This window comes from Petaurus breviceps, unplaced genomic scaffold, assembly GCF_028583685.1.
Source record: "Petaurus breviceps papuanus isolate PSGF00001 unplaced genomic scaffold, PetGlider_PUasm1.0 90849, whole genome shotgun sequence".
In the NCBI taxonomy this organism is placed as follows: Eukaryota; Metazoa; Chordata; class Mammalia; order Diprotodontia; family Petauridae; genus Petaurus; species Petaurus breviceps.
The window spans coordinates 27,366,430-27,391,093 of NW_027187361.1; the positions used below are offsets into that span (position 1 = coordinate 27,366,430).

Genomic DNA, 24,664 nt, shown 5'->3' on the forward strand with positions numbered 1-24,664 from the left:
TTATTTGCTTATGATTTCATAATAAGTAAAAGGAAGTAAGAGGAGTAAACTTGCTAAAATCAGAAAAACCCCATGTGGGAAAATGTAAAAATAAGCTGTACTTCATAGTTTCAAAAATAAATAAAAGAGAAGTAGTTAAATCATATTTAGAAAATGGTAGAGTATAAGTATAGTTTTCAAGAGAAAACTTTATCACCAGAACCTGAAAGGTCAATAAAGGCCATTTCAGGCAGTTTATTATAACAGAAAGAATACGAAAGGAGGGTTAAGAGATAAACCTGAGTCAGAATCTGGGGAGTAGTACTAACTAGCTCTGTGGGCTAAAGCAAATAGCTTCCTCAGAGAGTCTTCATTTGGAAGATGAATAGACTGGATGACTTTTAAGGTCTCAGCCAGCTTCAACAGTCTGAAAGCTGCAGTTCTTCATACATTTACTGTAATTTTAATAACTTTATACTCAGAAAACAAATTAGTAAAATTTATTCAATTCAGTACTACTTGTCCTCTTTTTAGGGAATAAATTGTATAAATTCTGTAGATATGAAAAGTTGCAGATCGAAGACAGGAGGTGAATACATAAGGAAGGAGCAAGAACATTTACTCATTTCTGGGCTGAACCTATCGCAAAGGTGTAGCCCCAAGTTGTGACTTCTGTTGTTGAATATAAAGCACATCTAAGAGTTCTAAGCTTATGTACATCTAACATATAGAAGACACAAAGATAGCTATATTTAGTATAAAATATAGTTAAGTGGAGGTATCTAGCAGCAAAAATCCTGAAATTAATAAGGTAGCCTAGAGAAAGCAATGAATAAAAAAGGGATAACAATTGTTTCCATATAGTGTGAGACATATGGAAGATTGCCTACATATTGGGTGGACCTTCTGGGGAGAATTTAGGGAAAGACATAGAGAAGAATTGCAAAGGATGAGAAGTGGATGGGTTGAGATCTATATGTAAAAAATTCAAATTCATTTTGAATTTGTAGAAAATTGTTAAGAAACAACTACATTTCTGGGATCATAGAGCCATCAAAGAAATATCTACCTCATAATGTATACAGTTTGAAATAGAGTTCGTATATCTATATCTATGTGTGTATATACATATATACATGTATACATATATACATGCATGCATGTATATACATGTATATGAAGTGTTTTGTAAATCTTAATGTAATCAAAAATATCAGTTATTCTTAATATTTGCCTTTAAATATTCTTTCAGCTTTTCATCCTAAGCATTTATGATGTTTAGCAGTTCCTCTAGAGTCACTCAATCTTCTATAAATATTTATCCCAGCAATATCACAGCAAGAGCCACTTATGGAGAACAAATGTTTACTTTGCATCATGATGGATTTCTCAGTGTGCATATACATATTTATAAATTTATATACACATACACATAGATGTGTTTATAGAGATATGCCTATATGTGTGTATGTATGTGTGTGTATTCTGTCAAATTGAATCAGTATTTAGAGTTTGAATTCATAATGCTTATACAAGTAACGATCTGAATTGGGATGAATAGAATTTTCATGGCAATATACTCACTAGGAAACCCAAAATAAAAATGATCTTTTTTATAGGTTATAGACAGTAGAGACTGACAGTAACTAATTGGTGCCCAAATCACCTGATTTAGGTTAAATCCAGCAGTTACTTCTAGATATGGAACCTCCACATTATCTATAAGCAAAGAAAATAGCATGAAAATGTATTCACTGACCTGAAGAAGAATACTCTCCAAGAATTCCTGCACAGTTTGTGGTTTGACCCTCTTATTCTTTTGGTGTGCTTTTATCTTCTTTGGTGTGGCTTCTTCTTCCAAGATTATATCCACATAAATGAATTTGAAATTGCCCACTTTTTTATTCAGCATTCCTGTCCACATACCCATTGGTGTTTTGCAGATAATATCTATAATGTCTCCTTTCTAGAAGAAAGAAAATCTTCAAATCAATTTAAACAATTCTGATGCTATGGATCAAACTGTATTTCCTTATAGAGTAGAAGCTGAGAGAGTAACAGTGAAATCTGAAGGGATTCAAGAGTGAAGGAAGAGAGCCAAAGGGGACATTTTGGGAAGGGAAGGTTAATCAGGGTTGTACCATCCAATAAAAATAGTTGGCTTTCTTCCCACAAGACCTGTGGAAAAATTTTTAAGAATGTTTATGATAACAATTAACAATGATCTATCTTGAATGTCTGTATGTATATACAGGTGTGTGCATAGCAAATATAGGTACAGTGCTTATAGTAAGAGGTAGAATAATATCAATGGCTTTTTCTTTCTTAAAATAAAAACTGAAAATAAATGTTTTGAATTTTTTTTCATTTCAAAATCATTCCCATAAAAACATGTCCTATGGGTTTACAGCCCAATGTAAAGCCAAGCACAAGCAGCTTTCCAGAGGACTGCTGCTGTGAACAGCTTTCAAGTTCTGAATACATAGTATAGCAAACTCTCTATTCAATAACAGATAAGAGCAAAATATTCACAGAAAATCAAGGTACAGCATTCACAATGTTACAACTTATCACAGAAAATCAAAATACATCATTCACCATGTCACAACTCAACAACTTATCACTAAAATGGCCAAAATCACTAAAAATATTCACCAAAGTGGCCATATAGTTTTGAACAAAGTACAATCATTTAGTAACTCAATCTTTTAGTGACTCAATCATTTAGTAACTCAATCATTCAATCATCCTTGCCTCCTTAAGGGACACAAAGTACAAAAGTCAAAATACTCCACCCATGGTTAGTACATTCATTTGGTCAATCACAAAGTCTTTCTCAGTTTAATCACAAAGTACAAAGGTCAAAGTACTCCACCCCTGGAGTGCAATTAAATTACAATTTCATCAGTTCTCTACTCAGACAATTTCATCAGTCACTACTCAGTACCCATGGAGAGGTCTTTTCATCTTGACTTGGGGAAGGCTTTCAGCTTCCATGCCTCCTCTTCCACTGTCCCAGGTCCTGCCTCAATCTAACCAACTGCCACCTGAGTTCAAAGGCAGAAAGCTCCCAGGTCCTTGTGCAGCCCTCCATGCAGTTCCTGCTCTGTATTGAAGCTCACAGTGTCCAGTCCACCTCAAGTCCTTCACAGTTTCTCTTCCTGGGAAGAGAAAACTTAACAGAGCCACAGACAAAGTACCTGACACCAATGTCACGCTTCCTCTGGCAGCTCTAGCTGACCCTCAGAAGTCTTCAATATCTTTGTTCTCAAAATAAAAATCACTTTCTCCATGGAAGTTCCAGTCCAGCAGCAGCAGCCCAGCCTTCAGATGCTCACTGACAGAAATTCTGTCTGTCTGTCTCCACCCCACGCCCCTCCCCCCTTCCCGAAGGCAGCAGCTGCTCCATCTCCACGAAGCTCATCCCAGGAAATTCTCTCTCTGCCAGAAACTCCAGCTTCCAGATGCTTGCCCCAAGAAAATTTTCTCTGTCCAGCTTGTGTTCTTCCTTATATATGGTGTAGCTTCTCCTTATTCTGCCCCTTCCTGTTACATTAGCAACTTCCTCCCAAGGTGTTAACTACTTCTGTGTTAATTAAATAGCTTAAACAAGGTGTTAACTTGAAACAAGGTGCTAAGTACCAGATTACTTGCAGATACAAAGGGGCATGGAAGATCTTCAGATTCCATTAACATTACACTCATTAATAACCTATAATGTGAATCAATAGTAACAGTAAGGAAAGCTAAAATGCTTCCAGTGCATCTTCTTGGACTAGTCACTGAATCTCTGACTCTGACTCTGAATCTCATCTGTAAAATAAGAATAATACCTCTAGTCGCTATCTCACAGTGCTCTTGTGAAGCTCCAATGAGATAATGTGTGGGAGTGCCTTGTAAACCTTAAAGGCATTGTACATGTTAGTTATTATTATTACTGAGAACTTTCTGATGTTTGTTTCCTTTCATATGTAGCAGTTGTTATGAGAATGGGAATCTAAGATCTTCCCTGCCCCTAGGTCCTTTGATAGGCTTAAGTGACTCTGAGAACCTTCCTTGATTTGAAAATATACTCTGCCCCCAATAGGCTGAATGTGGTCACCTGGAGCCTGTGGAGGGAAGCTTATTTTTCAGTATTGCCCACACCTTGAGACTTTGTGATTGGGCAATGGGTCAAGAGGGTTGTGACATTCTCTGAACCAGGAGAAGGCTATATATGTATATATATATATATATATCCTGATGTGAGGTTTTGCTTTGGGGCTAACTTTGAGAAATGTTGTGTGATTTGACCAGACAAGACTTTGGGCAGCCGTCGAGCCCCACCCCCCCCCCCCCCCCCCCCCGGCTTTGAAAACCCAGATGTTAGTGCTTCCCTCTCTGGTAACTGTGACTAGGTATGGATGTAATGGTCAGAACTGGAAGCCTGTCTGCTGATGTTTCTCTGTATTTGTTGTCAGCTTGTAACTTCTGCTTGTAACTTGTTTGTATTCTCTGCAGTTCAGGGTGCTGACCTTTTCCCCCTGAACTAGGTAAATGCTTGATTTGACATATGTTTGATTAAGGCAAGATTGTTAACCCATTTTGAATTGCTTTCCTTTAGAAAAGCAGATCTAAGAACTTGTGTTGGCAGCCACTCTGGGGATGCTGGGGTGCTTGCTGCTATAGCAGCACAGCCAATGCCTTATAGGAGGTTCCTCACATTGTGGTTTTGCCTCTCAAAGGAACATCTCACCTTCTCTCCAAGTTACTCTCAACTGCACATGTTTTTGGTGGAGAGAGGGACATATGTTGTTATGCCTTTATTTCAAGTTCACCTAGTTCAATCTTTCCTGATTGGAAAAGAAAAAATCAAATTATCTAAACACTCTCAATTCACCATGTGAAAATAGAATGGTTGCATGTAATAAATAAAAAATGTAAATATCATTTTGAGTATTAAGCACTAGCCATATTACTCAATGCTTGATTTAGTGCATATGGCATTAGAAGCATTTTGGTCAAGATCAAGTTTAAGTGGTAAATATTAGATGAAATTTATCCAATTGTCCTAATCTGAATATGAGAGGGGAAAAAATCTTATATAACTCTCATCTAGGAATCCAGTTGACTCAGCGTTAAAATTGATTAATAGGCATAGCACATTCCCCTGAAATAGATTTTTAAAAATTGTAAAGGGAATCGGTTATTATGTAAATATAGAGACAAATTTAGTTTAGATTGCCCTCCTATAGAATTTACTAACTTAGGAAACATTTTTAAAGAGAAGAGTAGGCATCCAACTTATAATTTCATTGCCATAGGAAAGTCCTGGGTAAAGAAACTCTCTTTAGCAATGTAGGTCAATGATTTTTCTGGAACTTAGTCTTAAATTAGTAGCCTAGAGCACTGAGACGTTGGAAAACTTAATACAGTCTGTATGTGTCAGAGGTCGGTCTTGAATCCAGATTTTACTGGCTTTTAGGTAAGTGGACTTTATGTATAATGAGTTCTGCTAAAACACTTCTTTTGAAAATAAGAATTTGTTCCAAAGTGATTTGAGCTTAATGGGAATTTTGCATTTGCTTATTCACGATTTCATCTGTAATAAACATTAAAAATGTGAAAAATTGCACCTAGGTAAATTGATCTGAGGAGGAACACACAAAATGCATACACATATGCACTTCAAACATCTACCAGATGACTCAGTTTACTGAGTGTGTTATCTTACAAGGTTGTGTCTTGCTACTCTTTCACATTTGTGAAATTTTCTGTATAAAAACTCCATTTATGCAACATCCTAACATGTCTAAACATCCTGGTTCAAAAACATCAAGTAGTGCATGCAAAAGGAAAGCTTTAAGTACTGAGGAAAATCTGCCCCCTTTCTGGTGGCCACTTCCACAAGCAAACTTCAGGCATTTTCAGGGTAAGGTGCTGGATTTATTGTCTATCTTCAGGTGCAGTTGGAGCTGTGGGCAGAGAAGGGTTAGTCTTCATCTATGCACTCCACCCCTCTACCTTCTACTTCTTCACCTTCTATCGTTGCGTCTTCTGTGTCCCAGCTGTGGCCCATTGGGGCTATCCTCTTACCTGTGGGCTTCAACTTGGCCACCCCAGTCATGGGAATGGGGGTGCAGATGAAAGAGCAGCCAAGGTTGTGGATGCCACCATTATTTATTGTCGCATTACTAGATTTCTTACCCATTTCCCACATATAAAACTATGCTGCCATTTTTATTGTTTCTGTCTTTTTTCTGTTTCAGTGATGAAATTTTTGTGTGTTGTGCCCCTAACTCCATTTTTTCTCATAAACCCTCTAGTTTTTATTATGTGATTTAGCATCACATGGTGATTTTTAGGGGCACATATGTCTTGTTATGGCAGAACTAACTGTATGCATTGCTGCCTCCTGCTTGAGATCAGTGGCAGTGTGACTGGTCTCAAGACTGTTTAGTGTCTCTACTCAGTTCACCTCCCTCTTCCCACACCCCATTTTACCCGATACACCTATGGTGACTAGAGTGCTTTGTCTATGTGTTACTGAGGACTGTGCCCTTGGGTAGGGAAGATAGTCTCTATTAGAATCCATAAGGATTCTCTAAGAACTTGTTCTGTTATAGGCTTATACCTAAATAGAATGAGGCAAGATGAAATGAGGAAGTATACAATGGCATGAAATGAAAGTGTGCAGTTTATAACATTTAGTATAACATATAAATATATAAATAACAGTCTAAAACCATAAGAAGGAACACTTCAGCATAATTAATGGAAAACAAAAGGTTGGGGCACCTCTGTCACCCTTATAGGAATTTAAAACAAGTAGGAGGAACAGTCTAGTTTTGCTTCGTGATGTTTTACCTAGTTTCCCTGTAATTGTTTTTTGCTCCTTGTTCTTCCAGAGATATTTTGAGTTTCAATTTCTGTTTGAAATCTTTATCTTCATTCATTCATTCATTCACTCTTCATTCATTCATTCACTCATCAAATATTGCAGCTATCCTGTGCAAGGTACTGTGCCCTTTTAAAAGATAATTTATTTATTTTTAGGTTTCAACATTCACTTCCGTAAGTTTTAAATTTTTCCCCCCCACCCCAGATGGCTTGCAATCTGATATGGGCTCTATGTATACATTTGTATTAAACATGTTTTCACATTAGTCCTGTTGTATAGAAGAATTAGAACAAATGGGAGGAACCATGAGAAAGAAAAAAATAAAACAAAACAAAAACAAAAAAGAAAATAATCTGCTTTGCCTCATATTCAGACCCCATAATTCTTTTTTCTTGATGTGGATGGCATTTTCCATCATGAGTCCTTTGGAATTGTACTTTTTCCCCCTTAATCTTTTTAAAAGTTTAAAACTAACAGTAGATATAGAAGAGGCAAGGGAAAATGGTTACAATGGAGGGGAAGAACAGGAAGGCAAAAGGCAATGGGTCAACCTTATTCTCATTGAATTTGGCTTAGGGAGGGAATGACATACACACTAAATAGCATATCTCACCCTATAGGAGAGTAGGGGGGGAAGGGGATGAGAGGGGGTATGATGGAAGGGAGGGCAGGCTGGGGGGGGGGAGGGAAATTGGAAGCACCCACTTTTGAAAAGGGACAGGATCAAAGTAGAGAATAGAACAAATGGGAGGTGGGATAGGAGGGAGGGAAATATAGTCAGTCTTTTACAATATATTCATTATGGAAATGTTTTGCATAGCTACACATGTACAGCCTATACTGAAATGCTGATCTTTCCAGTAAGGGTGAGTGACAAGGGAGGAAGGGAATGAATCTGGAATTGAAAGTTTTAAAATCAAATGTTTAATATATATATTATGTACTGTTATACATATTATTTTACATGTAACTGGGAAATAAGAAATAAGACACACAGGCACTGGGGCATAGAGATCCAAGATGCCCTACTGGAAAATTGGAGGGGGTATGGGAGAAGATCTGGGAGAGAGCAGATTGGAGGAGGGAATATGCAGTGGGATCGCTATTTTGGGGCGGTGGGTAGGGGAAAAATGGGGAGAAAATTTGTAACTCAAAATCTTGTGGAAATGAATGATTTAAATAATAAGTTAACAAAAATTGGATTAAAAAATAAAATTAGTAGTAGGAACTGAATATTTCCAAATAGAGGGGCCTTCAATGACCAGAAAATAATTCCCCTCTTCCTCAAGACCCCTTACATCATTGTATTATTAAAAAGTTATCAATAAATAAAGCTAAGGGATTTTTAACAATAAGAGCTCTCAAAAAGTATCATCTGGAAAAACCATTCCTGAGCTTGGATGGACTGCTCTCCACAGTACATTTTGTTCAATATTTTACTCTGAACAGCTAGTTCCATCATATCCAAAGAACCTGGCATTGCCATGCCAAACATATTGTGCAGACATAAGCATTATTATAACATTCACAACAAGAAGATTTTAACATTTCAATTACCTTAATTTTGAGTGAGTCAGTGTCATAGGGACTTGGTGTGAAATCTGTATGTACTCTGGCTCGGCCACAGAACGGCCCTGTGTATGGGACTTCATCATCCAGTCTAAAGCTGTCTCTGTTACTTGTGCCATCTGAACAGCTGGTGACACCACCTGATGAAATCAGAGATAATATTTCATATGTAGTGGTATGAATGTTCTTAGGCATCATCTGGAAACAAATTTAAAAGGATCATACTAAAAAATCATCGACAAGCGTCTCGTGGCAGTTTTCCCTAACCTAATCAACATATCTGCTGACTACAGATTAGCAGATCAACTGTTAGCAATTTCTATTTCTTCCATTCATCCTTTACCATTTCCTTTTTCTTGCAATGAATAAGCAAAAGATTTTCTCGCTTATGTGTGAGACTATTCAGAGATTCCCTGGATTAATTTGATGAGTGTACACAGTTCTCAGCCTTTGTTTTGGAATTTTATTCTATTTTATCTAATGGGGATAAAAAATAATTGGTTTGGGCTGCCAAGAATCAGCTGTGAATGGACTAGTTGTTGTGTCTGTATTGACACAGTCAGAGAGGGACAAAAATCCACTCTCTAGTCTTTCACTTGCACTCTTTTATTTTTCTTCCAACAATGAGCCAGACTGAGATCAAGAGTTCCTTTTTCAGGCTGAGCACAAAAGGGTGATTTTGACCCACAACCCTGCATCAGTTCATTCGCAACTAACCCATAAAAGCCCAAGGCAATCACTTCAAAGTTCCATGCAAAGACTTACTACCATTTAAGTTAATAAGTTTTGTCTACTGATCACAAGCTCCTACGTTTTTGTCAACAACTAAAAATAAAGGGGATATATACAAAATAATTAAATGTAAGACAGGGATGAAAGTGCGATGGGATAGGGGTGGGATCTAGAAAGACTTTGTGTATGAAGGTAGTCAACAAACAATTGATAAGCACTTTCTATATATCAGGCACTCTGCTAAGTACTGAGGATACATGGAAGGCAAACATACTGTCCTTGTCCCGAAAAAATTGACATTATTAATGGGTGAAACAATATAGTTGTTTAGAGTAAATGGAAAGTGAGGAAGAGGAAGAGGAAAAACCTCTTCCAGAAGATGGGATTTAAGCTGAATCTTAATAAAAACCAGGGAAACTAGGATGCTGAAGTGAGGAGAGCATGCATCTTAGGCAAGGGGACAATGAGGAAAGGGAAGGCTTCTACAGATGGAATATCCTGTTCAATGAACAGCAAGGTCTGTATTGCTGGGTCTTAGAGACGAGCAAAGTACTTCAAAACTGGAAAGGTAAGCGAAGGCCAGGTTGTGAAGGACTTTTAAAAGCCACAGAGAGATGTTCATCTTTCATCCGCTAGTTTATTGAGTGTCAACCAAACCTCTATTTTACTAAAAATCACTTTGGCAGTTAAGTGCATAAAAGCCTGGAGTGGACAGAGTCTTGAGGAAGGGAGACCAGCCAGAAGGCAATTGTCCAGATGTAAGGTGATGAAGGTCTGCCTAGGGTGACAAATGTGTAAGTGGAAAGAAAGGAACATGTAGGAGAGATATGGTGAAAGTAGAAACAACAAGATGCGGTGATAGACTGGCTATGCCTGAGTTGAATCTTTAAAGGAAGAGAGGCTCTGAGAAAGAGGTGAGGAGGGAAGTCCATTTCAGGCAAGGGGACAGTCAATTAAAAGGTTCAGAGTTGGAGTGCTATGGGTGAAAAATGAAGAAAATGACAAAGTTTAAGATAATTGTTTCCATTCTCTACTGTATTTTATACGTAAAGATTCAAACTTATTTGTGTAGCAAACTTTTTTTGAATATTAATTTTCAAAACAAAATGGTACTCATAACATTATAAGCTTTTGAAACAACATATATCCTTAATAATTTTATCAAGTGTAATTTTTAACAGTAGAGCCTTGATGTGGAGTAAACACATTTTAATATTTTGCTATTTTTGTTACCACATGACTTTCATGACTAATTAGATAAATAAAACTAACTCCACATAAATAAGGCCATTAAAAGTTAACCTCTCAAGATGATCATGCTTGGCACTTTTTATTTGTTCCTTTGAACTTACTGGATGTACTTTGACCACTGTAGATACTGTCCATAGAGTCACTGCCTTTGAGAGGAATTTTCTCTATGTAGGCTGCCACTCCTGGGTCACTGTTTCTATATGAGTAGGCCTCTCCTTCATCCTCTTCATCCTTTATTTTCAAATATCACAGTGTAAGGACAGAGGAAAGTATTTCTATTGAATACACACTCTGTCTCTCTTACATATGCACACACACACACATACACACTCTGTCTCTCTTACATATATGCACACACACATACACACTATCTCCCTTACATATACACACACATACACACTCTGTCTCACATATACGCACACACACACAGCCTGTATGCATCAAATAAATCATAATTTAGCATCAATATATTTAAGAATATAATATTAGCAGCACAAAGCATGATCATCATTAATTAATTAATTAATTTCTTGTCCTAAAAGAAAAATTTATAGTGAATTTTGGGGAAAAAACTTTCTGATGAAACCAATGTGAAATTCTACTTAAATCACAATGGTTACCATTTAGCACTGACATATTGTCAAATATATTTTAGAAAGGTAAAATTAATTGACAGCCATGTCTCTGACGAAACTACATTTGACTGAGCTGTTTATGATGCTTCATTTTTGCTACTAAATCTATTTGTCAACACAATCGATCATTTGGAAATACAAGAAAGGCTTAATCTTTTCCTAATTGTTTAGTCTCAGAGTTATTTGCAATTAAGAAACACCGTTTGTTTAAGATTCTTTAAAATTTTTATCCCAGACTTGCTCCTTACAATCTTTGACCTTTTCTAGGGAAAATTAAATCTTGCCTAACTGAAAGTAGGAGAGGAAAACTGTTTCAAAATATGTTTCCTTTCTCTTGAAATTATCTCAAGTATTTTCCAGGCTTGTGCAGCTTGCATAAAGCATGTTAACTTTGTGATGTCTATCCAGATATGATTTCATCTCACAGAATACACAATACGTATTCTATATACACTATTTGAATATATTCTGTCAGTAGTGGCTGAGCGAGGGATGTTCCTTAACGCCTTTACCCAATTCTGCTTCTACACGAATTGATTGTAGCTATGTAGTCATCTGACTGAGATGCTTTTAAGTACCCAGTCAGCAAAAGAGCTCCCAGCTCTTAATGTACATAAAACTATGCTCAGAGAGCCTGACAAATGTATCACAGAGACTATAAGGAGCCCCCCAAAGCCTTGGTGCAGTTTTAAACTACTAAAGCTTAGATCTATTAAAGCTTAAGTAGTACCAAGGCTTTGGGGATATCCTATAATAATATTAAGAGAGTGCTTATTCCTCTATTGCCCGATCCTCTTTTTGTAAATCCACTTGTGTGCTAGGTCCAGAGCTTTTGTGGTGAGATGATAGGTAAACCAATCTTCCAGGGAAGTAGAAGGACAAAGAGTAAAACCTAACACTGGATTTGGAATCTGTCTCTGAAACTTATTAGCAGTATAGCCAAAGGCAAGATATATAATCTTTCTGCGTCTCAGTTTTTAAAAAATAAATCTATAAAATGGACTAATAATACTTACACTACATACGTCGATTATGAGCAAAGTTCTTTCTAAACCTGGATACATCAAATACTTATGGGTTATTATTAGTAAACAAAGTTATAACCTATCTTGAACAGCTTGCTACTTGGGATGAACACTTTCAATATTAATTGAAAAACCAGTTTTACTCTCTCCTTTACTGTGAGATTTTATGCGAGCCACTCGGCTTTCCTCAGCCTCAGTTACTTTGATAAAGATAATCGTGGTTCTCCTGTCTCTCTCATTGGAGACTATGAAAAAATAGATGTGAAAGTACTTTATGAAGGACAAAATACTATACATAGTATTATTAGTATTTTATGATCAACCACTGTAAAAAAATCTGTAACTAGTCCAACAATCATTTTATGGGTTATACTTACTTTGTCTTCAGAAAGGGCTTGGATGTACTTCTTACCAATTTTCTTCTTCATGGTCCAGGAAATAGCCCTCATTTTTTTGCCTAAACTTCCACTATTATTTGAAGTTTTAGTTGGCTCTTGTTCTTTTCCTTCCTTTATGCCTTCTTCACATTTCTAAATAGAAATATTATTAAATACCAGAATTATAAGGTAAAGAACCTTGATCTTAAAGTAATACCTAGAAATTTTAGATTGTGCATATTCATATGTATATTTTTATGGATAGTCTCCAAAATTTCAACCAATAGACTTAGATTCCAATCTGCATATTTTTAAGTGGCCCAACCCTAGTTATCTGTGCAAAATCTGAAAATTTGGAGCTTCAAATATTAACTTAATGGCTTGAGTATCACTTGAAATTACTTTATTGCTTTTTAGATGGATGTAAAATTCAAGGCAGTTTACAAAGTAATCATGTATACACACATATGTGTATATATATATATATATATATATATATATATATATGAAGAAGGGGAGATATTTCTAGAATGAAGCTAACAGAGGATGACTCAACAAAATGTGTAATGGCAGATGTGGTTCCATGAAAATGAATCTCGGAGGTGGATGGGATGTTAGACTTTGGAGTTTATCCTCTCTCCTATTTAAGAATTAACTCTACCCTGACATATGGATACTTGTCCTCATTTGAATGCCTACAATGTCAGGGATCTTTTCTTTAGAGAGACATCTAGAGAATGATAAGAGGAAGTTTCAAAAACATAATTAGCAGCATTATTGAGAGACTAAAGTTTTCCTTATGATTTACCCTAAACTGGCTGTGTAAATGTTATAGAGGAGTGTAGCACCAACATAATATTCACATTGCTGATGGTGACTGTGAATGTGCCAGCATAGTTCTTAATCGCAACATATAACAGATTCTCCATATATAAGACAGAAGCAAAACATTTATTCAGAGAGCCAAATCCCAACACCAGGAAACTGAATCCATCCTAACAACAAAGAAGTGAATACAACATAGCACAATAGAGAGTCATACCATCCTTTAGCCTTCCCACAAACACCTGCAAGCCTAGCTATCTCCTTGGGTGCATCCTCTCTTCCCTCCAGCTCTAACTGCTCTGACTCCAAGCTTACTGTGGGCTCCACTCCACCCTTCTGCAAGCTCCTCCTACCAGGCTCCATGTGATCACAATAGGCCGATTAGGGGGCAGGGAAGAGCTTCCAATTCCCATTCCCATTAAAAGGAGTCAACAAAATTCATATATTCTTGATTATAAGTGGAAGTTATTCTAATGGAAAATATTCATAGACTCTTCAAAAAGTCCTGGATTAATAATAATAGCAGCTAGCATTTATGTAGCGCTTTAAGGTTTATAAAATGTTTTACAAATATTATCTCATTTTATACTCATAACAATCCTGAAGGGTTGATGCTATTATTATCTCATTTTATGGATCAGGAAACTGAGGCAGAGAAAGGTTGAATGACTTGTCCAGAGTAATAAATCTTGTAAATGTCAGAAACCAGATATAAATTCAGATCTTCCTGACTCCAGGTTCAACTATGCCTCTTAGACAATTTCATACTTAAGAATTCAGTTTTTTAATCTTCAATTTTATGCTTCCTCATAAGAAAATTATTTAACACCTAATAAAAACATCAAAAAGCAGTCATATTAAAACACCTAATCTTCAGAGGCATTTTCTGGTATGTTATTTTAGAAGGCTATATTTCATATTAAATTCTGGAGTTGTGAAACTTCAGACTTTCTGCACTTAATTTTAGTTACTTGTAAAGCTATTCTTACTCATTCATTAAGTTTTTATCAGTAGCCCCTCCTCCCTTGAATTCCAGTGACCTTTATTGTCTATAGCACTGATGTGGCACTTATATACCAACTTGTAAGGTATCTTTTTACATACATGTCTCATCTCCACAAATATATTGTGAGTTCCTTTAAGGGTAGGGACTGTCTTGGAACTAGAAATAGGGTTGGGTGATAAGGCTGTGTTTTAGATTGGGAAATTAAAAGGCATTGATGGCAACTATTTTCCCCTAAAGGAAAAAGACAGTAGCAAAGCCTGAGCATAAGCAGAACTTCTAGATTTGGGGCTTTGTGTAAGAGGGCGAGAATCACCCAGAGAATTGTTGAGTTGACTAATTATAGTTCCCTCATCCTTTGGGTCAAGGAGGGGCGAGAGCAGAGGCCTGGTGGTACCTCAGCTCCAGCATTATCAAAGAAAGAGGAGACATTCCAGTGAGCCGATGGGGTGTGTGTGTGGGAGAGTGGATGTATCTATCTCCCCCCCATTTTGCATCCAAGATTAGGGCAGGCACCATCCCCTTCTTCCCCTGGAGAAGTCTATTGGATTATCTTGCTTGGGAAGGGCGAATTTGGGGTCAGAACATAACAAAGACAAAGTGGTACCCCTTCCTATTCCTTCTCCTCCCTTGAGTCATCATATCACTATTCAGGAAGGCCTTCATTTGGAAGTCAAATCAGACTTGGCCATATCTCAGAAGATCAAATTTCAGACAAAATGGCTGAGTCCTGGGCTAAAAATCAGGAATCTTGGGTTCTAGTCTCTGCTCTAAAAATCACTCTCGAGCTGTATGTAAAATAAAAGGTTTGAACAAGGTAGTCTCTAAGGTTCTTTCCAGTTTTAACACCTTGAGTATTTTTTCCTGACTTTTGAGAGTTTTATGAGGGTTTGCTTCAAGCACTCTTTAGCCACTTGACCCAAAGAATCTGTCTCTTTGCTATAAGGGTACCTATCTAAGTGAGAATAAATAATTGAACTTAATATGCAGTTATCAAGAATGATTATTTGGAACAGGAAGTTAAAAGTCAGCATATTTCTCCTGGGTTGGCCTAACCAAGAACAGCCTGTGGTTCCCTTTGTCTTTACTCATGGGAACTAGTATTCTGGTCTCTCTCTCTCTCTGTCATCATGAGGCAGTGTCTATTGCTTCTCTCTGCCCCCCCCCCCCCACTTCTCTGTCTGAGTGTGTGTTTCATGCTGCTTGTTATGGGTATAATTTTTCCTTTGCCCCAAGTCCAAAAATTCCTACTATATTTTTTTTGGAGGGGGAAAGCAAGACAATTGGGGTTAAGTGATTTGCCCAAGGTCACATAGCTAGTAAATGTCAAGTGTCTGAAGCCAGTTTTGAATTTAGATCTGTCCTCCTGACTCCAGGACAAGTGCTCTATTCACTGTGCCACCTAGCTACTACAAATTCCTGCTATTCTTTTGCAGTATTTATATCCCATCATCTGGCAAAATGCCTTGCGCTATGCAAAGACAATCAATACATATTTTAGTAATTAAAATTATTGCATTTTGCAAAAGCTGCCAGATTATATTTTAGGTTTTTAAAAAATTTTATATAGGGTAGGCTAGGTGGCACAGTGAATAGAGCACTGGCCCTGGAGTCAGGAGGACCTGAGTTCAAATCTGGCCTCAGACACTTAACACAAAAACTAGCCATGTGACCTTGGGCAAGTCACTTAACCCCAATTGCCCTACCTTCCCCCCTCCAAAGAAAAGCAAGAAAAAATGATATTGTATTTATATATCAATCACAATACATTAAAAAAGTTATTTTTGCAAGTATATTTACTATATAGAAACATATGTGATAATGTAAGTGAGTTCATACACTGAAAAGGAAAGATAATAACAGCCTGATTGCTGCATTGGTTTCCACAAATACTAGAACCAAGGATTGTTTACTATGTTTGAGAGAACCCTTGAGGAGGGCTCACAAAATGGCACAAGCAAAATGAAATGAACAGGCACACAATGAAACAGTACAAAGGAGTTGTACTATGCTCTCATGGTGCATGTTAATGAGATCATGAATTAACTGAAATACTGAATTATACTTACCTCATTTGAATCTTCTGGTTTGGATGTGGAATTGCTCCGAAAACGGTCAAAATTCCCAAAGCTATTGCTGCGCTGTAAATAAGAAGCGAAAGCAGAAATTAATTTATTAGCTGGAAATTCCTTAATTTGGAAAATGATAGAAAAAGTAGATTTTAATCAGGAAGTTAGTTTCTTGCAAATACTAGGAGGCTTTTTTTCCCTCTGAAGAATATAATGTTTTTGAATTATAAACATTACTACCACTTGCTAAATATAACAAGCAAAATTTATTTGTGAATTCAGTGTTAAAACCTTTAGTTATCTTATTACAAACCAGATAATTGATTCTAATCGCCCAATAGCTGGAGTCAACTCTCTGTGGGACAATTGATTGGACAAATAAATCCAGTGTGGAAACACCTGAATCACCCTCTCTCCTCCATCATTTTTTTGGACGTATGGAATTCAGATTTTAGCAGAACTTTTGTCAATTCTTTCCACATTTATGAGAGAGGATATGTTTAACATGAAGACATTGTGGTAACCTGAGAATAGATTTTTAAAGACTGCTTAATTCTCCCAAAGTCCATGACTTATAATCACCCCAATCACTTATGTAATTTGGACATTAATGACCAACTCTACCATTGTAGAAACCAAAGTATGGTAGCTATGCACATATGGCCAAGTAATTTGTGAGAATAGCTTAACACTGTCATTACTTAATACAAACCTCAAGGAGAATCAGAGTAAATTGGGGCAGTTGTCTAAAGCCAAAGAATAAGCTAACTTTTAATGGTAAACAAGGGCTTTTATATTTGATATGGATGGTAATAGGAAGCCATTGGAATGTATTGAAAAAAGGGTTTACATGTCTAGGACCTGAACTTAAGGAAAACAATTTTTGCAGCTGATTGAAGGATGGACTGGCATGTGGAAAGACGAAGGCAGAGAGATCAACCTACAGCATATGACAATAGTTATAAGCATATAAGCATAAGTTATGTTATAAACAAGTTAATAAGGTCTTGTATAAGGGAGACAATAGGAGAAAACGAGTATATGTGAGAGATGTGATGAAGATAAAATTGACAAGGATTGGCAAGAGATTGGGTGGTGGTGGTGGTGAGAGAGTGAAGGGGTTTTGAGCCTGGGTTACCATGAGGGTGGTGGTACTTCCAACAATGAAAGGGCAATGAGGAAGACAGAAAATTTAGCAGGGAAATATAAAGAGTTCAGTTTTGGAAGTGATGAGTTTAATGTGTCTATGCATCCTCTAGTTCAAGATGTCCTATAAGCAATTGGAAATGAGAGCTTGGAGGTTACAGTCTAGACAAGTATATTTATAGATTATAGTAATTTATAGATTTATATTGAATTTATAGAGTTCAGATAGGTCATCAACATCCCTATAGGTTTTTTTTTGTCAGGTTGGAGTCCTTTTGGGGTATTATGCAGCTCAGGTGAGGGGACGAGTGCCAGGAGCTTATAGAATGGCAGTTCTCTCCTTTTTCTGCAGGAAGGCCAATCAGGAGACCAGCAAAAGAACACAATGGAATCATGTTTCCCTTCTTCCCAGGCAAGTAGTACCAGGACAGGCCAGTAGATAGACAAAGGGAACTGGATGGAATGGGGTTTCTTGCCTATCTTCTAGGGAGGAAGAGGTCAGGAAAATTTTAATGAAGCTCATCTCAAAGGAGAACAGGTTGCTTTTTCATGATGGTAAGGGGAAGGTCTGGAAGTGGCAATGAAAAGTAAGGAATAGCTTGATTCTCCATCTAGGACCAGTGTTATAGGGTCTGCCATTGAAGATTTAGTTAGTGGTGGAGAGGATGAGCCTGGATGCTATGTCCTCTCTCCATTGAGCAGGTCTCAGTGAAAGTTAGTAGAAGGAAGCAGTGTTAGAGAAAAAGGTCCAGAATGAAGAGAACTTTTTTCCCCTCTGGAATGGAAATCTTCTTCAAAAGTTTAGTTGTCTAAAAATTCCTTTCTTATTTCCAAGTTAATTGAATTTTAAAAAAGATCCTCAAGAGCCCAATAGACTGAGTGATGAAACATACAGCCCACAAAATTATAGATATTTTAGACAAAATGAACTAAGTGGTGCAGTGGCTAGAGTGCCAGCCCTGGAGGCAGGGGGACCTGAGTTCAAATGCAGCCTCAGATACTTGCTAGCTATGTGACCTTGGGCGAGTCATCTAGCCAACTGTATTTGGCTCAGTTCCCTCAACTATAAAATGAACTGGAGAAGGAAACAGCAAACCACTCCAGTATCTTTACCAAGATAACCCCAAATTGGGTCACAAAGAGTCAGACATGATTGGAATGATTTAACAATACCTACTATCACCTTTATGACTTGATATCCCTCCTGAATATGCCCTTTAGCTTGGAGTGAGAGAAAAAGAAAGGGGTTAAAATGTAGAAAAACACTGGGGAAAAACCGAAATGTCCTCATGTATTACTTGTTAACCTAAATATGACTTTCTATAACATTTAATCCCTTGAAGTTGGCTTATGGGAATGCTGGAATTTCAAGGCTTTCTTTGACTCTGAAAGCATGTTGGGCAGATCTTATTTACTAGTGTTCACAAACAATGTGAGAGTAAGAAAGACTTTTATTCCTTTTCCGGATACCTGAAAAATCCTTCCATCTGGTTGGATTAGATGCCAAGGACAGTTTTTTAATATACTGTTTCACATCTATTAAATATTAATAGGGGTTACACAGTTTTTTCTACCATCTTACATAAAGCACAGGAGAGCACTAAATAGGGCTACTTCAGCATTTCTCATACTAACATCTTCCATTAAATAATCAATAGTTACCACCCCTTAAAATGTATTCATCTACATTATGTCTATAAAGAAAAGCAGATTTAGGAGCCATGGGCTATGAAAGAAAAGAGCTATTACTTTTGGTTTTGTCAGTCATTGTATTACAAATTGTTGAACACCTAATTTGCTAATCTAGGATTATAATATGAAAAGCAATTTTAGTTTAAGAAAACCACTTAAAACAAATCTCAGTTGTTGAAGACATCACATAAATATTAAGATAATAATTTATAGCCCCAAAGTTATGATTTATATATTCCTTTCATGATGTCAAACATTATTTGTCTATCTTTTGACTTAAGTCTATGTATGTATGGACTAAGAACCCTGGATTATTAGAACTGTGTGCCTGTTGAGCTTAATATTCAAGCAAATTATTGTTAAGCAAAGTCTATTTCTGAGATTACAGTCTAGAATAAAGGAAAGTGTATTTCAGCATCACAAACCTTACATTTCATATACAATTATTAGACTTAGCAAATGTGTGTTCATAATTCTACTCAAAAAAAGCTTCAGTAAGCAAAATTTTAGCTTTTCTAAAGAAAATTTACGAAAGCAAAATTCATGAATTTGTTAATGGTTCAGTTGGGATATCACAGTACCTTCAACCTCTAACTGAAATAATACAAATATATTTAATCCAGTTCAACTAAAAATCATTAGCTGCCTACTTGTATAATGCACTGTGCTAGGTACTGGAACTAAGTAGCCTTACAACATAATCTCTAGTGTTAAAAAACAAAAAGAAAACTAAAACTAAAACTAACAAAAAAAAAAAAACCTTCAACAGGCCCTACCATCCTCTTTGGTAAACTCTTTATAGAGGAAACTAGATTGAGACTAGAAAGGTAGAGTGACCTCATATTGTAAAGGGTCTTGAGTATCAAGAAAAAGAAATTCAACTTCACTTGATGGTTGGTAAGGAGTTTTCATATCCAGTGGAGCTGATAATATGGGGAAGGCCTTAATGAACTGGAGAGTGATGTGATCAAACGTGTGCTTTGGGAAAATACCCTTAACACCTGAGTGGGGAGGTTGTTGTGTCCGAGAGACCAATCAGTAGATTATTATAACAGTCTTGGGGGAGAAAAGATGAGAGCCCACACAAAGGTGGTGTCATGGTCAGGGGAGAGACCACAACGTATGTGAGAGATTTTATGAAGGTAAAATCAATGGGCCTTGGAAACACATTGGATATGGAAGGGAAGAGAGAATGAGGAGAGAAGGATCATACTCAGGTTGTCAGCCTAGGGGACTAGAAGTTGGAAAGAGGAGAGGCTTAAAGGGAAGATAATGAGTTCAGTTTCATACATGTTAAGTTTAAAGTGTCTACAGGACATCCATTTCAAATGTACAAGATAGGTATTAAGAGATTGGTCTTTGGGAGAGAAGGTAAGACTGGGTATCCTATTTTAAGAGGTATATATCATGTGAACAAACATGAATAAACAACAAACATTTGTCTGAGCTGTTATTTTGTTTTCTGTTAGGTAATGTTCTTTGATTAGTCTCCTTTCAACATCTACAAAACCTTTTAAAATGAAACACAAGCTTTTGAAAAGTGGGGTTTTAGAATGGAAACTGATACAATTTTAACTAGGGCAAAGATCAGTATTGTGTCATACTGTTCCACTACCCACACCATAATAACAGCATCAGGGCTTCCTTTAGAGATTTTGATAGCTTAGGCATTCCTTAGCACAGCATGATTTAAGGGACCAGGTAATTAAAGCGTGACTTCTTAGTTGTGGGTTGTATTGAATTTGTTGCCATGGCAAAAGTTGCTATAGAAAAAAAAAATCACAGACTGTCTTTTCTCCATAAATAGCCATTCTGCTTACCTTCCTCCATCCATAACAGAAAATGGTGTAATTATTTAACACTGAGGCAATCCTAACACATTTTTTAATAGTTTGCTGAATTTGTTCACACTGTTTCAAAGATATCTGTTCTTCAATTAGAAGAATTAAATCCTAGAATATTTTTTGAAAAAAGGTTGTCATGCATATTAAGGTTTAAGATTTTAATATTATGCAGTGGTGCATGAGGACTATTCTGAAGCAAAAAAAAAAACTTAACTTAGAAAGCTTAAACTAATCAACGTTTTGTGTGCAGTATTTAAAAAGGATGATAACTTGGTTTAGGATAGCTAATGAAGACCTTATTTTGTCATTATATTTCAAAATATTGGAGATGTGTCTTAGTTACCTGTGCAATTTTTTTCCCTTGAAACAATGCATGGAACTTTCCCCCAGAAAATCATCCCAATATAGTAATATTGAAGATGATACTTGAAAACTAAAAATGATTGTGGTTAGAGAAAAATGCAGACTTTGATAGGCTTGGCTCCTCTCACCAATGCAAAGTTAGAAGGCAACTCCGAAAGACTCATAATAGAAAGGAATGTCCACATCCAGGAAAAGCACTACAGAGTCTGAATGCAGATTGAAGCAAACTGCCTGCTCTCTCTTTTGTGTTTTGTTTTCTTTCATTCCTTTTTTCTCATTCTTCACGCTATTGGCTATATTCCTTTTTTACAACCTGACTAATGTTTCATGTGAAGATATTTGTAGATCCTGTATTTGATTGCATGCTGCCATTGCGGGAGGGGGGGTGGAACTCAAGGGACTGCGGAGCTGAATGTTGTCAAGTAAAAGTAAATAAATGCATTAAAATTAAAAAAGAGAATGAAGGACAAACAACAAGAAAGAGAAAAATGTGAATCAAGATATTAAGTTATTTTTAGTAAAGCCCAAATTATGATCCATTTAAAAAATCTGTTTCTCTTTAGAAGTCCTTGCCTTTAGTTGTCAGCATTGGTGAAAACATCACTTGGGTTTTTTAAAAATAATCTTTTATTTATTTATTTTTAGTTTTCAATATTCATTTCCACAAGATTTTGAGTTACACATTTTCTCCCCGTCTTTCCCCCCCCCCCCCCCCAATATAGTGAGCCCCTAAAAACCCCTCCCCCCAATGTGTTCTCTCTTATATACTCACCCATCCCCCCCCCAACTTTCTAGTAGGACAAGATGGATTTCTATACCCCAGTGCCTGTAGATCTTATTACCCAGTTGCACGTAAAAAAACATTTTTTTAACATTTGTGTTAAAAACTTTGATTTCCACATTCTTTCCCTTTTTCCTTCCTCACCCACCCCCAATGAGAAGACAAGCAATTCAATATAGGTTGTGCATGTGTAGTTACACAAAATGTTTCCATAGTAGTTATATTGTGAAAGACTAACTATATTTCCCTCCATCCTATCCCACCCCCCACTTATTCTATTTTCTACTTTGACCCCGTCCCTTTTCCAAAGTGTGTGCTTCTTACTACTCTCTCCCCCAATCTGCCCCCCTTCTATCATCTCCCCTCATATCTCCTTCCCCCCTACTTTCCTGTAGAATAAGAAACCCAAGTGAGTGTCTGTGTTATTCTCTCCTTAAGCCAAATACAATGAGAGTAAAGTTGACCCATTCCATTTCACCTTCCTGCTCTTCCCCTCCATTGTAACAGTCTTCTCTTGCCTCTTTTACATGAGATAATTTACCCTATTCTATCTATCCCTTTCTCCTTGTCCCTTTATATTCTTCTTTCACTTCTTAATTTTATTTTTTAGATGTCATCCTTTCTTATTCAACTGATCCTGTGCTCTCTGTCTATGTATACATGTACATACATGTACACACACTCACATATGTATTTATACATACATCACCCTCTTATACACACACATATACATATATGTGTACACATATATATTCCCTTCAACTGTCCTAATACTGAGAAAAGTCTCATAAGTTACAATTATTGTTTTCCCATGTAGGAATGTAAATAGTTCAACTTTAATAATTTCCGTATGATTTCTTTTTCCTGTTTACCTTCTAATGCTTCTTGAAGCATTATACTCAGTTTTTCTGGGAAGGTGATTCTTGGTTTTAATCCTAGCTTCTTTGACCTCCAGAATATCATATTCCAAGCCATTCAATCCCTTAATGTACAAGCTGCTAGATCTTGTGTTATCCTGATTGTGTTTCCACAATACTCAAATTGTTTCTTCCTGACATCTTGTAATATTTTCCCCTTGACCTGGGAATTCTGGAATTTGGCTATAATATTCCTAGAAGCTTTCTTTTTGGGATCTTTTTCAACAAGCAGTCAGTGAATTCTTTTAATTTCTATTTTGCCCTCTGGTTCTAATACATCATGGGAATTTTCCTTGAGAATTTCTTGAAGGATGATTTCTAGGCTCTTTTTTGATCATGGCTTTCAGGTCATCCAATAATCTTTAAATTATCTCTCCTTGATCTATTTTCCAGGTCAGTGGTTATTCTAAAGAGATATTTCATATGGCCTTCTATTTTCTCATTTGTTTGGAGTTATTTTATAGTAGTGCAATTTCTAATAAAGTCATTAGTTTCCATTTGCTCCAACCTAATTTTGAAGGAATTATTCTCTTCAGTGAGTTTTTGTCCTATTCCATCTGGCCAATTCGGCTTTTTAAAGCATTTTTCTTCTCATTGGCTTTTTGGGCCTCTTTTGACATTTGAGTTAGTCTATTTTTTAAGGTGTTACTTTCCTCAGTGTATTTTTGGGTCTCCTTTAGCAGGCTGTTGACTCACTTTTTATGATTTTCTTGCATCTTTCTCATTTCTCTTCCCAATTTTCTCTCCACTTCTCTTACTTGATTTTCAGAATCCTTCTTGAGCTCCTCCATGGCCTGTGACCAGTCCATATTTCTCTTGGAAGCCTTTGATGCAGGAGTTCTGACTTTGTTGTCTTCTGCTGGTTCTTTGATATGTTTTGATCCCTTTCATCCCCAAAAAAGGATTCTCTGGTCTGATTGCACTTCTTCTGCTTGCTCATCTTGCCAGCCAATTACTTGACTTTTGAGCTTTTTGCCATCTAGAACTCTGCTTCCATAGTGGAGAGAGCTGTGTCCGAAATTGCTGGAGTTTTTGAAGTTGCCAGAACTATGAGGAGGGCTCCCTCTCTACAGCCCCCACAAGCTCTGGCACACTGGCATTCCTCACCCCAGGACCACCACCCAAGACTGTGACCCAGATCCCAGCAGGTCAGAGCATGAGCAATTACCCTCTGTATGGTCACTTGGTCACCCTATGATCTGCAGACCAGGAACTCTGGAGGCAGCCACACAGTGGCAGCTGCTACCACCACCTCTCAGTCTGGGGGGAGGGGTTGAACTGTGTTTACTTTCTCTTTGACGTTTATGGGTTGAGAAGTCTAGAAATCGCCACAGTTGCTAGTGATTCACCCTCCTGAAGTCTGCTCTGGCTGGTCTGGGGAGCTGGTCAGGGCCGCCCCAACTCTGGGCCCATATGGCTCATGTGGGACTGCACTGGCTCTCAGAATGGTCTGATAGACCCTTCCTGTCAGCCTGCCAGGCTGCCTTCAGCTGTGGATTTGTTTCTCTCTGTCACTTTGTGGGTTCTGTAGCTCTAAAATTTGTTTGGAGTCATTTTTGCAGGTATTGGAGATGGC

The 24,664-nt window shown here is 37.0% G+C and overlaps 1 protein-coding gene across 1 annotated transcript in view; it reads right to left on the reverse strand.

Moving 5' to 3' along the window:
• The window catches only part of LOC138149767 (SAM domain-containing protein SAMSN-1-like), a 60,463-nt gene that overhangs the window by 8,756 nt on the left and 27,043 nt on the right, over positions 1-24,664 (reverse strand). The window contains exons 2-6 of the mRNA XM_069073036.1: positions 16,346-16,417; positions 12,449-12,601; positions 10,513-10,642; positions 8,417-8,568; positions 1,739-1,945 (exon numbers count right to left, since the gene is read on the reverse strand). Coding sequence (XP_068929137.1) covers positions 1,739-1,945; positions 8,417-8,568; positions 10,513-10,642; positions 12,449-12,601; positions 16,346-16,417 — 714 coding nt within the window. The remainder of the gene's footprint in view (positions 1-1,738; positions 1,946-8,416; positions 8,569-10,512; positions 10,643-12,448; positions 12,602-16,345; positions 16,418-24,664) is intronic.